At 50.8% G+C, this 15,447-nt stretch overlaps 1 protein-coding gene across 2 annotated transcripts in view; it reads left to right on the plus strand.

Moving 5' to 3' along the window:
• DNAH3 (dynein axonemal heavy chain 3) overlaps positions 1-15,447 on the plus strand; it is a gene marked incomplete at both ends in the record, with an annotated part of 183,227 nt that overhangs the window by 100,669 nt on the left and 67,111 nt on the right. For both annotated transcript variants that reach the window (XM_081089382.1, XM_081089383.1), the window contains 7 exons: positions 936-1,070; positions 2,584-2,695; positions 4,774-5,015; positions 7,171-7,271; positions 9,517-9,622; positions 11,874-12,003; positions 14,198-14,443. In XM_081089382.1, coding sequence (XP_080945508.1) covers positions 936-1,070; positions 2,584-2,695; positions 4,774-5,015; positions 7,171-7,271; positions 9,517-9,622; positions 11,874-12,003; positions 14,198-14,443 — 1,072 coding nt within the window. The remainder of the gene's footprint in view (positions 1-935; positions 1,071-2,583; positions 2,696-4,773; positions 5,016-7,170; positions 7,272-9,516; positions 9,623-11,873; positions 12,004-14,197; positions 14,444-15,447) is intronic.

The raw sequence follows: 15,447 nt of genomic DNA on the forward strand, positions 1-15,447 counted from the left end.
CACCACCGCTATACTGGCAGCTGTCAGCCTGGCTTGTGGCTGAGCAGAGCTCCCCCTGTGAGAGTGCACTGACCATAGGGGGAAGCTCCTACACTGAGCATCTTCCCCCTGGTGGTCAGTGTGTGTCATAGTGACCAGTCATTCCCAGTTGTTCTGCTGTTAGGGTCAATTTGCATATTACCCTTTTATTATATAGGAGTGCCTGCCCAGTCTGGGTGAGGGGCTGATGGCTGTTTGCAGGCTGGCCACAGCCCCCAGCCACCCAAGCTCCCAGTGGAGGCTGGCTGGAAGCAGGTATCTGGGATTTATTTGTCTTCTATAATTGAAACTTTGTTGCCATGAGCGGAGGTCACAACCAGCTCAGAGCAGGCGGGAAGCTTGGCTTCCTCCATTGCCCGGGCAACCAAGCCTCCTGCTTGCTCCAGCTCCGTGTCTGCCAGCTGCCATCTTGGTTGGGTTAATTTGCATATAGTCACTCTGATTGGCTGGTGGGTGTGGCTTAGGGCATAGCAAAGGTTTGGTCAATTAACATCTTTGTCTTTTATTAGTGTAGATGGTTTCACTGATAGGATAATATTCATTCTGAGGTGTGGGTGATAGTTTTTATCAAATTTAGTTTCCTTTTATAATTATTTAACGCCTCTTCTTTACCAGGTTGTGCCATTAAGACAGAAATTCTGACTGTCTTATTCATTCCCAGTACAACGAATGGAACATAGCACAGGCTCATTAAATATTTGCTGACTTTTAACGTAATTTGGGAGGGAAATCATGTGGAACAGATGATGTCAGAATATGTAATTGTGGCTGAGTTTTGGTGCAGGGGAAACAAGGTTTGGAATTTTACAAAGTTTGTGTAGATCTCATTTTAGGACCGTGTAGAGCCACACAGCTGATAATTCACCCTGTCCACCTCTCTCAATTCTGACTCCCAGGGAATTATATCGGATTTGTTCCCTGGAGTCGTACTTCCGGAGTCAGATTACCAAGTGTTTATGGAAGTGCTGAATGAGAACATCAGAAAGATGAAACTCCAGCCAGTGCCTTGGTTTATTGGGAAAATTATCCAGGTGGGTTCCTCGGACTCCTGTGGGCCTAGACCCGTGTACTGTTGCTGAAGTCAGGAATGAGAACATGAGAATCAGGATGCAATGCCAGGTGCCTGAAGAGAGGTGGAGGGAGCAATGGAGGCACCTTTACCCTGTAGGTCTTTGCTTCATTTCCAAGTTGAAGTTTAAAATCCACTATTTTTCCTATAACCATCTTCCTTGGGGTTGCTTTTTTTAGTTTGGGGTCTTCCCTTTGAAGCACGGGATTTTGAATTACTCCAGATTTCTCAATTCCCAGTGAGAGAAACCCGCCTCGAACTGCCTGAATCAAAAAAAGGGATTTATTCACTGACTGGACTGAATAGTAGGGGAATATCCAGGTTTCTATACTACGCCCAGGAGTCTGTCTCTTCGGTTCTGGGCTGCTCTCTCTGCATTAAAACTTCCTTCTCGGGTGGCCCCAGCACCTCCGGCTGAGACTGTCCCGGGCGCAAGCCCAGGAGGGAAAGAGCCTCACTCTCCAGTGGCTTCAGCCAAAGCTCAGGATTCGCTGGTTGTGGCTGGGGCCCAGTGTCACAGGACCGTCCCTGAGCTGATGACGGGTCATTTATATTCTATGGGGCCTGGCTTAGGAGGCACGTCTCTTCTCCTGAGAGTTCCAGTCAAGTCAGAACAGCACTGAGGCCTCAAGAAAGGGCGTTTCCAATAGACATGCAATTTGCTGACATGGCCACTGCTTCCTTTTCCTACAGAGAACAGAGTGATGGCTGTGGGGCGGGGGGGGGGGGGGGGGGCGGGGGCGAGGGGAGGTTAGTAGGGGAAGGGGTTGAGACGTGCAGATTGCAGGCACTAACAGTCACGGGGTGTGAAGTGCAGCACAGGGGGTGTAGTCAATGGCTCTGTAAGAACAGTGTACGGGGCCGGGCGGGGGGGCTTGAGGGCGGGACACTGGAGACATCGGGGGACACCTTGTAAAACATATGACTATCTGACTATCTGGCCACTATGCTGGGCCCCTGACACTAATACAAAGTGATATTGAATGTAAACTGCAATTGAACAAGAATTTTTAAAGTAAAAAATAAGTAAAATGGATCACTCAGAAAACTAACAAGCAAATGAGCAAGTGGAAACGGCGCCGTGAGGCGATCCGGGGCTCTGAGGCAGAGGCCTGCGTGTGCGGACCTGCTCTGCCCGCGGGTCAGCGACCTCTTCTGAGGGCGTCATTCCCACCGTGGGGAGGTGGTCGGTGCCATCTGAACAGATTCGAAGAAATAGGTTTGGTAAGTCACTCAATGCTGAGCACCGACAGGGTCAGAGCAAATGGTGGTTCCAATCTCTCCAGTCATCTGAGACACACACACATTAATTCACCCAGAAGGTGGTTAAACGAAGGATCATCCCAAAGACTGGCTCAGCAGAGGGAGGTGTGACGGTGGGGATCCCTTGGACCGCTCAGCCCTCACCAACGTCTGCCTGGCTGCAGTGCTGGGAGGTTTGCGTTGATGGGTGTCTATATGCTGTCTCCTCTCAGATCTACGAGATGATGCTGGTGAGACATGGCTACATGATTGTTGGAGGCCCCATGGGGGGCAAGACCTGTGCTTATAAAGTGCTGGCTGCAGCTCTGGGTGACTTACAAAAAGGTACAGCTCACCCCCCACTCGGCAGGATGGGGGGTGCCCGGCGGGGTTTGTTTTGGGGTGTTTTTTGCCACCTCTGGATTGTGATGTCAGAGCCAAAAACAGAAGCTGGCACACAGACGCCTGCAAGCAGAAAACGAGGAGGAGGGAGGTTCCGTGGGGTTTTGTGTCCATCATTAAGGCTGGAAGCATTTTCTCAGCTGCTGAACAGCTGGTTTCTCCAAAGGTTTCCCAGTGAGAGAGTTTAAAAACGAAATTCTTCTAAAAGCAAATCATTTTCTTTCTTTCCTCCCTCCCTCCCTCCCCCCTTTCATCCTCCAACCCCCTTCCTCCCTCCCTCCCTTTAAACATAGAGGATGAGCCCTTGGGCTTTTTTAAAAAAATATATTTTATTGATTTTTTACAGAGAGGAAGGGAGAGAGATAGAAAGTTAGAAACATCGATGAGAGAGAAACATCAATCAGCTGCTCCCTGCCCATCTCCCACTGGGGATGTGCCCGCAACCCAGGTACATGCCCTTGACCAGAATCGAACCTGGGACCTTTCAGTCCACAGGCCAACACTCTATCCACGGAGCCAAACCAGTTTCGGCAGCCCTTGGACTTTTTAATCAGACCCAGACCTTGGGCAAATGACTGAGCCTCTTTTAGCCCCTGGTTTTCCAGCTGTAAACAGGATTGTTGTGAGAATTACATGAGATCATGCAGGTAACTAACCTAGCACAGTTCCTCCTCAACAAATGGAAGCGACATTTATTGCCAGAGAAACCATTTTGGGGGAATTTTTTAATGAAACGCAAGCCTGTGATTCTGAAAGCAGGGCTTTGTGGCTGTGCTTACATGATCCTTTCTAGGATTTTATTTTAACACTAGAGGCCCAGTGCACAAAATTCATGCATGGGGGTGGGGGGTTCCTCAGCCCGGCTTGCACCCTCTCGCAATCCAGAACCCTCGGGGGATGTCCAACTGCCATTTTAGGCCTGATCCCTGTCTAAATCGGCAGTCTGACATCCCTCTCGCAATCCAGGACTGTTGGCTCCTAACCACCTGCCTGCCTGCCTGAACACCTCTAACCACTCTGCCTGCCTGCCAGATGCCCCTAACCACTTGCCTGCCTGCCTGATTGCCCCTAACCACCTCTGCCTGCCTGACTCCCCTAACCACTCTGCCTGCTTGCCTGATCAGGGGCAGGGCTGGTTGAGGGGAAGGGCCTCAGGTGGTTGGCCGGCCAGCCCCACCCCCTGGTCGAATTCCTGGTTGAACTCCCAGTCAAACTCCTGGTCGAGGGGAAGATTTGCATATTAGCCTTTTATTGCATATGATTTTTTTTCCTAATAACAAAAGGTAACTGAGTTGCTGTTGGATTTTTGAGTTTTTGTGACTAACTTGGCCTTCATAACTCACTTGGGCATTTCAAACTTTCATAATATTGAGATTTGAATGTAGTTCAGGAAAGGAGGCTACCCCAATTCTTTGCTTTGGGATTCTGCAGAAATGGTCCTTTTTTTAACTCGTGGCTTAAGCATGCCCACTTTTCTTTACTGAAGGACCAGGTGGCCAAGGTCATTTTCTGTCATTAAGCACAACTGCAGTGCCATCACCGCCTGGCATTCCGGGGTCCTGGCCGCTGTGGGTGCATTTCTCAGGGGCACATCTGAACAGCTAGTGAAGGGGTTTCAGGGCTGAGCCAGTCCTTCAGGTAAAGAAAGAAAAGTTACCACCGTTTTCCAGAATCTCTTACCCGTCAGCGGTTTCTTCATCTCCAGTCGAGTTCAGGTTCTTGGGCAGCTGTGAGAGCCGCACGCGGAGGCCCTGGGTGTGCACCCCCCTCACTGCCCGGGTCCTGTAGGCCCAGCCGGTTCTTTACGTCTCATGGGCACCCTTGCCTGCTGGAAGTGAGCCTGAGAGAAACACATGGCTGTAATGACCTAACAATCTTTAAAAAGCTGCACGCAAACGTTAGAAGGCTGCTCTGGATGGCACATCATCGTGGCTGCTCGGCCTTTGAGATGGTGTTCTCTCTGGTCCGATGTTCTGGTCTCACCAGAACCTTTGTAACTCGGGTTGGACCTTCTTGCCCAGCCAACCAGATGGGGGAGTTTGCTGTGGAGTACAAGGTCATCAACCCCAAGGCCATCACCATGGGGCAGCTGTATGGGTGCTTCGACCAAGTGAGCCACGAGTGGACCGACGGCGTCCTCGCCAACGCTTTCCGGGAGCAGGCGTCTTCCCTGTCTGATGATCGCAAGTGGATCATATTCGATGGGCCCGTGGATGCCGTCTGGATTGAAAACATGAACACTGTTCTGGATGACAACAAAAAGGTAGCTTTTGCATCTGACATTGCTTTTCCCCTCTCCCCCACCCCTTCCCTTCTCCTCTCCCTCCCCCTCCCTCTCCCTCTCTCTCTTCCTCCCAACCCCTCTCCCTCCCTTTCTCTCTCCCTCCCTCTCTCTCCCTCCCTCTCCCTCCCCCTCTCTCTCCCTCCTTCTCCCTCTCTCTCTCTCTCTTCTTCCCAACCCCTCCCCCTCCCTCTCCCTCTCCCTCCCACCCCCTCCCTCCCCCTCCCTCTCCCTCTCCTTCCCCCTCCCTCTCCCTCTCTCTCTTCCTCCCAACCCCTCTCCCTCCCTTTCTCTCTCCCTCCCTCTCTCCCTCTCCCTCTCCCTCCCTCCCCCTCTCCCTCCCTTTCTCTCTCCCTCCCCCTCTCCCTCCCTTTCTCTCTCCCTCCCCCTCTCCCTCTCCCTCTCCCTCCCTTTCTCTCTCCCTCCCCGCCCTCTCCCTCCCTCCCTCTCCAAATAGCACTTCATCCTCCAGGCCTCTCCACAGGGCTCAGGCTTCTCACTTGGTCCCAGGTTGTGGCACTTCTTACAGGGTGTTTCTAAGAGGCAGTAGGTGGAAGTTTCCAGGAAATTAAGGGCTATGCTTGGATGGGCACAGTGTCGCTTTTTCTGAATTCCATGGGTCAGAGAAGTCACAGGCCTGCCCAGATGCAAGAGGGCGGAGAAACAGCTCCACTCCTTGATAGGGGTGGGCAGCGGGACGTTGCACGAGCACCAGTGGGTGGGAGACGCTGCTGCAGCAGCCGCTGGAGATGCGTGTGCACAGGAAGTGAGGTGGTGAAAGAGCCTGGACTCGAGCCACACAGCCTGGCTCAGACCCTGCCCAGCACCGGCCAGGCGTGTAACCTCAGACGCTGTTCAGACTCCCTGTGCCTCAGTTTTATCTACAAAGTGGGGCTGATGGTGCCTCCCTCAGTCTTGTTAGGAAGACAGGTAAGTTAATATTTGCAAACTGCTTATCATAGTGCCTGCATATAGCAAGCGCTAAATAACTTTTAAAATAAAAATAAAATGTATGACATCGTAAGGAAGATTTCCTATAGTGAATATGTATCACTATCAATACTACTGTATTTACATTTCACAAGATGGAGAGGGAGTTATGCTCACCATGGAGGACCTAGGCATAGCATGTGCAAAAATTTGATTATATAACAAATAAAAATAGAAACACATCTTATTCCATGACACGGACTGTGCTAGCGGTTTGACATTGTGCGGCGTGTCCGTTGGTCTTCAGATCGGAAGTATAGAGTCAGAGCCAGCGAAGCGCCTCGCACGCCTGGGCTGCGGGTGTAAATCACGCCTCCCGAGTGGGGGTGCCTCTTACTTTCCTTGATCCAGAGGTGACCCCGCTGGTGGTCAGCCCATCCAGCTGGGCCTTCCTGGGTGCATCTGCCTGTTCCCGGGAGTGTTAGATGGGGGCCAGGGAATATGAGGAGCTGTTTAGCCACAACTCAGGATGAGCAGCAGGAGAGATGGGCTTCCTCTTCCCCCCACCCCCGGGGAGGCATCTCACTGGAGCCCTGTTGGCGCGCAGAAGGCAGCTGCCCCCCCCCCCCCGCCCCCCTGGTATGCCATTGGCGCTGTCCTGTGGAGCTGCACAACTTGCTCAGCGCGGGGCTTCCGTGGTCTCCTCCTCCTCCGAAAAGGGTTTGTGGAGATATTCCGGTCACTCTAGCACGTGACTCGCCCATGGGGTCCCAAAGAAGTCTTTGGTGGACGACGGGCAAGTACAGCCGAGGAGGGTGCCGGTAAGTTCTACAGTGAACACGGGAGGAGCCACGGAACGTGATGCGGTCTGAGTGCTGCTTGTGCCTTCCTCTGTGGCTGCAGTTCAGGCCCACGCTGGCCTCTCCATTTAAATTACACCCCCCCCAATCCCGACTGAGGTTCGGCAGCCCCCTCTTCTGCTTGATCCTTCTCTTTTGTTTGCTCTCTTATATACTGTCATATACTCTATATTTCTCGTATCACCTGTCCCCTCTCAACAAAACGCAAAGCCCTCGAGGACAGGGGTTGTGTCTGCTTTACTCCATGCACCCGGCACACGATAGGAGCTCCAGACACATGCCCACCATCCGCGCCCACCGCGGCCTCTGACGGGCAGGTGGAGTTCCGCCCTCTGCTTTCCTTTCAGCTGTGTTTAATGAGTGGAGAGATCATACAGATGAGCTCCAAGATGAGTCTGATCTTCGAGCCGGCCGACCTGGAGCAGGCCTCGCCAGCCACCGTGAGCAGGTGGGTCACCTCGCTCCGCCCGTGCAATGGGCGAGCTCCGGGAGTGCGTTTAAGCCCCAGGAGGTCCCATTATTTGTTGTCGCTTAGATTTGTCATAAAATCGCTCCTTAATATGCATTGCTGGTTATAGGCTCAAATCAAGTGAGCACTTTGGAAAAGAATTTGACATTATCTCCTAAGACTGAAGCTTCATATGCCTCCTGACCCACACGTCTGCTCCCAAGTGTATACCCCAAAGAAACCCTGGCCCACATACAATGCAGACCTCTGCCCACGTATGAGCATGTCCATAGTGGCACAGTTCACAGTAACAGCACTTGGAAACAACCCAAATGCCCACTGGCAGGAGTGACTCAATGTGTAACAAGGTCACCAATTATACAGCTCTCAAAATAAATGAGTGGTACTAACATGCAACTCTGTGGCTAGATCTAAGTCAAATACTAGTGTATTAAGGATAAAATCTTAGCAATATTCTGTATAAAAGTAAACCCACAATATTACATACATCATAGTGCCCCTGTTTACATGGTAAAAAACTAAAATAAGTACACATACACGTTAGGAACACACAGAGCTGCCATAAGCTATGTAAGACAGAAAATCAAGGACCAGGCGAACACAAGGTTTCATATGCTGTTACCTCGGGAGAAAGCCAGGGGCCAGGACAAGGGAACCCATATGGTTAGAAGGTTCTTGTCAAGATTCCAGCTTCTGTCTGGGTGATGAGTTCATGGGCACTTATACATTATTGAAACATTAACTAAGAAAGGCCACGCCTGCCCAGGCCAGGGCCTCAGTTGGTTGGAGCATTTCCCATAACCAAAAGGATCGATGTTTCTCTCTCACATCAATGTTTCTCTCTCTCTCTCTCTCTCTCTCTCTCTCTCTCTCTCTCTCTCTCTATCAATGAAAAACACATCATTGGGTGAGGATTTTTAAAAAATAGAAAAATGGCCATGCTAATGAAGCATGTGCTCTAGGGATAATAATTAATCCAACCCTGTGCACCTGAAGTCCTTAAAAAATGAAATAAAATTGGCCTACATTCCCAAAGAAGAAGTGAGGGAGTAAAAAGAGCACATGGCAAGTTAGACCAACCTGGGCTCCCAGCCTGGTCATGCCACTTGCTAGCTGTGTGACCGCTCCCAAGTCACTCAGCCTCTCTGAGCCATGATCCCCTCGTGTCTAAGACATAGACCGAAAGGAGGAATATTTAGAGATGAAGGCCATTAGGGCCTAACATGGTGCTGGCATGCCATAAGGGGTCAATGAATGAGACCGGCATTGGTACCTAACCAGAGAGCACCTGGCTGTGACAGACAGAACATGTGCTTCATAAACCATGGCATGTCAGGCCCTGGCCGTAATGTTCAGTGGTCAGGGCATCAGCCTGTGACCTGGAGGGTCCTGGGTTCGATTCTGGTGAAGAACATTTGCCTTGATTGCAGGCTCAATCCCTGGCCCCATACGGGGCACGTGCCTGAGGTAACCAATTTGTGTGTCTCTGACATCGATGTGTTTCTTTCTTTCTCTACTCCTCACTTGCACTCTGTCTAAAAATCAATGGAAAAAGCATCCTTGGGGCTCAGTCAGCATGCGTCAGTGGTTGAGCGTCTACCGATGAACCGGGAGGTCAGGGTTCAATTCCTGGTCAGGGCACATGCCTGGGTTGTGGGCTTGATTCCCAGTAGGGGGCGTGCAGGAGGCAGCAGATCAGTGATTCTCTGTCATCATTGAGGTTTCTCTCTCTCTTTCCCTCTATCTTTCTCTTTGAAATCAATAAAAAAAATTTTTTTTTAAGTATGCTTGGGTGAGGATTAACAAACAAAAACTGTCGCATGTCAGTACATGGGAACATACACTAGGTACCAATAGAGTTGCCATTGATCCGGAATTTCCTAGGTGCTGGGCACAGTGCTCAACTTTTTTTTTTTTTAGTGCTAAACTCTTCATTGGCATCGTATCCATTACAACAGCACTATGAACTATATATCTTCTATATTCCTCAATTTGTAGACAAGGATGTAGAATCAGAGACAGTAAGGAAACCTTGCCCATGGTCACTGAATTAGCAGGATCTGGGGCTGGAATTCCAACCAGGTCCCTCTGGCTCCCAACCCCCCCCCCCCCCCGCCCCCATTGGCCTCCGCCCTTCCTGCCCAAATGTCTGGGCCCTTCCGCGTGGCCTGTGACCTGCCCCAGCTGGGCCGGACTGAGCACTGCCTCGCCCACACGCTTCCAGGTGCGGCATGATCTACATGGAGCCCCACCAGCTGGGCTGGAAGCCCCTGAAGGACTCCTACATGGACACCCTGCCCTCCACTCTCACTGAGGAGCACAAGGAGCTGGTGAGCCGCTTCCCTCTCCCGCCTGGCTGCCCTCCTCCCCTGGAGGCCTTCACCTTCACCACCGCAGGAGGCGCGGAGGGCAGGGAGCCCCACCTGCCCGCGCCCGGCTTCCTGGCTGCCATTTCCCCCTCTTCCTTCTCCATGTGGTGGGGCGGGGCAATGAGGTTGGTTCTCCTTCCATCCCCCCTCTTCCTCCGGGGAGAAACCCGGTCCCGAGCGCAGTCCTGTGTGGTGGCAGGAAGGTCACCTGCCCCTGCTCCTCAGCAGAAGGCTCTAGAAGGGCTCTGCGTGGATGGAGGGGGCCGCACTGCATTCCTCTCCCCGACACCCCCACCCTGTAACCTACTCACACCCCTCAGGGCGCTGGAGGCAGTGGACGTGGCTCCATCCCCATCTCTTCCTGAAAGGGGGTGGCCTTCAGCGGGGGGGCACCTGCCACTCAGCCTAGGGAAGCAGCACGGAGCGGGGCTGGGGGTGCCCCCGGCTTTCCCTGCATCGATCGGATCCCCAAAACAGGTTCCCACGAGTGACACCAAGAAGGGTGTTACTCCCACTGCGATCGCTCCGGGAGCCTTGTAGGACAGCTTCTGCCTGTCACATGTACGTGCATGTGCAAGATGCCTGAGCACATGCGTTTATGCAGACACATGTCCATGTGCACGCAGACCTTCCCAGCGGGCACAGGAAGCCCCAGGGACCCAGCACAAAGGCTCACCCCTTGTCAGAGGCTGGGGCTCGGATCCGGCCCTACCTGCCTCCAGCCTCACACCCGCCGCCTTCCAGCCTCAGTCACCAGCTCCAGCCTCAGCTCTGGTCTCCCCACCTCAGGCCTTTTGTACTTGGTGTTCCTCTTCCTGCAAACCTGGCCCCATTTCATCTGGTGAGGAGGCACCCTTGCTACCCGGGATGGGCGCGAGGCCTCCTTCCTGAAGAAGCCTCCCCCAGCCCGTCAGCAGGCCCCACGGTCCTGAGTGGTGTCCCCCGAAACCCATCGCCTGGAAGCCACGAGGAGTGGGCTTGGAGCAGCAGCTCGCCTGGGACGGGCAGGGAGCAGTTCCTGACTAATGCGCTCACTCCTCTTAGCTGCAAGCACGCCTCCCCACAGCCCTCCTCCTTCCTGCGGTGCCTTTCTTGTGTCCTGGCAGTGGTTCCCTGGTTTGTGAGTCTCTTACTCGTGCTCTTCCTTGTGTAACTACTGACCGTTGGTCCCTCCTGCCCCTCAGGAAGCTCCGGGGGGCAGGGACTCGGCTCTCTTGCCCACCTTCTATCCTCAGCACCTCCGACACTGCAGTCACTCCGTTAGTGCTTGTTGATGGAGTGCATATGCCACCCACCCGTGTACATACATTCATATGTTTGATAATGCATCTATACATTCACACGTACCCACATATATGTGCAACCTAGGAATGCGTTTATTTAGCGGTGACTTGTCTACTTCCAAAAAAGGACTCAAGATAATTTACAGTAACAGTCACAAGTAAATTATAAGAAAAATGAAAAAAAAAAAAAAACCTAAACTAGGAGGAGGAAGTGAGTCAAGTAATTTTTTAAAATATATTTTTATTGATTTCAGAGAGGAAGGGAGAGGGAGAGGGAGAGAGAGAGGGAAACATCAATTATGAGAGAGAATCATTGATTGCCTGCCTTCTGCACGCCCCACACTGGGGATTGAGCCCACAACCTGGATATGTGCCCTTGACTAGAATGGAACCCGGGACCCTTCAGTCCACAGGCTGACACTCTATCCACTGAGCCAAACCGGCTAGGGCAAGTAGGTGTTTTTTTTTTAAAGAGTAAATGGGGGGAGGGAGAGCAGAGACAAGAGACTGGGATTATTAACCCACAAGTGGGTCTGTATGCACATACAGGGAGTTAATGACAATGAGCCTTGAACTTAGCGCTGCACTTGCTGAGGCCTGTGTACAGGATCTGCCTTACAAATGCCAGTCATTTGCAAATGGCTGTTTAGAACATTTTATAGAAACAAAGTCAGATGTCCTGTTTGGGCCCTGAAGCTATTGCGTGTGTCCTGCAGCTGACCTACTGCAGCGGCAGCCTCTCTGCCCACCCACAGTGGACCCGAGCGGGGCCTGTGGCCTGCGCCCCTTAAGTGGGAAGCTGGGAGGGGCACAGAGGCACTCACAGTAATCAGCGGTTTTACCAGCATCTCGCTCCCTGAGGTGTTCCAAGCTCTTGCTCCTAAACTCATTTTTTTTATTACATCTTGAATTTCACTTTCTGCTTTCAGGTCAATGACATGTTCATGTGGCTTGTCCAGCCCTGCCTGGAATTCATTCGCCTCCATTGTAAATTTGTGGTCCAAACATCTCCCACCCACCTTGCCTTCTCCATGATGAGACTGTACTCCTCTCTGCTTGGTAAGCGTTCCCACATGGGGTGGGCTGTGCCTTGGCTATTTCTTCCGCTCACACCCTTTTATTCTGCCCAACCCTGAGTTTCAGATCAGCATTTTGATCTAGAACAAGTAAGCCTTTGGAGTGGAGATAGTAGAGTTTGGTGGAAAGAGTCTACGTATTTTGGCTTTAGCTTTGATCTTGGATTGATTTTCTGGATGTTCTTGTGCAAATTATCCATCTCTTCTCGGTCTCAGGTTCCTCATCTGTACAATGGGAGCGATAGTCCCTGTCTCTTTACCTAGCATGCGAGCGTATTCTGGAGGGAAATGAATGCAGCTGGTACATGCAAACGTATCTCTGAATAAAAATTCTGAAAAATTAGACAGGAAATTAAGAAAACATACAATTAAAAAATCTGAATTTGCAAAACACCCAGATAGACTATAAAGAACTGCTTACATTAGTCTACAAACTAGAAGACTTTTCCAGTACATGGGAAGCACATAAATCATAGGCCCATTGGTTTAGCTGTGCAGGAGAAGTTCCCTGTAACTGTTTTACATAAATCAAACTTTCTTGAATTCTACTAGAAATGACAAAGGGTGTGTCCATTTGGAAAACTTTTATTGGGTGCCATTTCTTTCTCAAAATAGCATGTAACTCAAACTCAAGATGGACCTTCTTACAACCTCTGCTGCATTAGCACTTTGCAGCCCATTCTTCGAAAGGTGTGATAGATGCAGAGCAAAAGTGTCACGCGGTGGACTGTTGAGTGTACTTTCTTTGGCTAAATATTAATTTGGTTTTCTAAAATTAAAATTACACATGTTTCCAAAGCACACAGATTGCGCGCAACGTCTGTGTTTGCATGAATATTTGTGGGTTTTGTATACTTTCCCAGCTCTGCTTGTTCTTGTGCAGTATCTCCTCCAGGAGAGAAGGCACCGTCATGAGAGAGGGCTGCTTTGTCCCGACACTGAGGGTCCTAATCGCTTGCCCTCCCCAGTCTGTAGCCATGAGCCCACTCAGAAGGGCCCAGATACAACTATTGAAATGGGGGGGTGGTTTGAACACACAAATATGATTTCAGAGCTCTAACCCTTTGCTCTGTTGATGTGGAAATGCAAGAACATGATCGCTGTGATCCACGGGCTTTGAGATAAGGAATAGTAAATACATTTTTACCATTTTATTTTGAAATGACTTTATACAGTACTTAGAGAAAATTGCTGAAGAGTATAGAGAGTCACATATACCTTCACCTAGCTTTTTTTAACATTAACATCTTATATAACCCAGGCACAATGATCAGAATAAGGAAATTAACCTTGATACTATGTTAACTATACTATAGACTTTATTTGAATTTGACCAGTTTTCTCACAAATGTCCCTTTCCTGTTCCAGACTCCAGTTCAAGATGCCACATTGTATTTAATTATTACATCTTCTTGGGCTCCTGCAGCCTGTGACAGTCCTCTATTTTTCCTGGTCTCCCATAGCCGTGTCACCTGATAACACTGTCAGTTACGTGACAGAATGCCTCACAGCTTGTGGCCTCGTGTTTTCTCACAATCAGACGCGGGCTCGCGCCTTTGGGTTGAAGCCGTAGGAGGGTGCTGGGTCCTCAGTGCCCCGAGAGGCACGTGGTGTAGGGGCGCCTGTGTGCTGGTGAAGGCTTTGGCCAGCTAACTTTGACCAGCCATGTGTCTCTATTGTAAAGTGACTGGTTTCTCTGTTGTTAGCAAGTATCTTAGAGAAGATCATTTGAAACTATTTCTCCTCAAACTTCACCCACTGAGTTTAACCTCACTGGGTGACCTTGCCCCCCTATCCCTGGGGTTGTCAGATTTATAGAGACGACAGTTGAATAGTGGTTGTCAGAAGGAGGGAGAGGGACGATGGGAGTGAGTGTGTGATGGGGACATAGTTACAGTTTTGCAAGATGAGAGAGCTCTGGAGACAGATGGTGGTGATGGCTCTTGGCACTGTGAACGTACTTCCCTGAAGTGCACGCTTAAAAATGGTTAGTGGTAACCTGTATGTTATGAGTATCTTACCACGACAAAAAAAATGGGGGGAAATGTATGTGGACAAAGGATCTGGCACGTGATGGCCATTCAGCCAATGTCCATCCTCTCTCCAGGCCCCTCACTGACTCAGGCCCAGGTCACACCATTCTGCAGCTTTCCCTGAGGCCCTCTCCTTGCTTTCAGATGAAATCAGGGACATAAAGGAAGACGAAAGCGAAGGCTCTGAAGGCCTGACAAGCCAGCAGATCTTCCTCTGGCTGCAAGGCCTGTTCCTCTTCGCCCTGGTGTGGACCCTGGCCGGCACCATCAACACGGACAGCAGGAAGAAGTTCGATCTGTTTTTCCGCAACCTGATCATGGGCATGGATGACAGCAGCCCCAGGCCCAAAAGTGTCAAGCTCACCAAAAACAACATCTTTCCAGAGAAAGGTAATTCAGTGTCTTTTTTGTGTTACTATCATTGTTTGGATCCTATGTCCCAAGGGTGTGTGGACCAGTAGGAAAGCCTGACAAAAGCCAGGAAGATGCGCAGCCAGCCTGCGGGCTCCGCCTTCAGAGCTATGGCCCTGAGGCAGGGCCTCATGGGGAATTTTAAGCACTTTTTTCATGTAGAAAAAGTTGATGTAACCGGACAAACAATGGGTCCTGCTGCCTGTTACTACTCGAGCCAATGAATCAGAGACAGGGTTGAATCATACGTGAGCGTTTGTTCCAGTCCTGCCGGCAGCTGGGAGAGCAGCAGGTCAGCCACAGAAATCTGCTCTGCACCCCCCATAAGCCGGCTGCTTATATAGCAAAAGCACAAGGCAAAGCAGGCAGAAGGGCAGCTGACAGATCTGCAGAAGGACTAGGGTCTTCCCAGGGCTGAGTGACACAGGGGCTGGGGTTCCAGGGGAAACAGCCAAAGGGAGTGCCTGTGGGCAGTGAACCGGTGAGCAGGCTGGAGGTTTGCAAGGGCCTGTGGGTAGCAAAAGGGCCGGGGCTTCAAAGGGCTGGGACTCTGGTTTCTGCAGCAACATGTTCATCTTCCCATGAAGACAGGCAGCTCCAAAGGGGAGGAAGGCTGCACCTGCAGGGCAGCTGCAGCCAGGGTGGAAGTGCCTTCTCTAATTAGACAAAGCATCATGGCTAACAGAGCAGGATTAATATTTCTCACAATTCTAGCTGGTTCCCCACATTCTACTACTGCCCCCTTTCTTTTTTTTTCTTCTTTTTTTTGTCAATGAATACTGCTACTTTTTTTAATTTTTAAATTAAATCTTTATTGTTCAGATTATTACAGTTGTTCCTCTATTTTCCCCCATAGCTCCCCTCCACCCGGTTCCCACCCCACCCTCCTCCCTCACTCCCCACCCACTGTCCTCATCCATAGGTGTACGATTTTTGTCCAGTCTCTTCCCGCATTCCCACACCCCTTCCTCCCTGAGAATTGT

The sequence above is a fragment of the Myotis nattereri genome (assembly GCF_964212035.1).
Source record: "Myotis nattereri genome assembly, chromosome: 4".
Taxonomy (NCBI): Eukaryota; Metazoa; Chordata; class Mammalia; order Chiroptera; family Vespertilionidae; genus Myotis; species Myotis nattereri.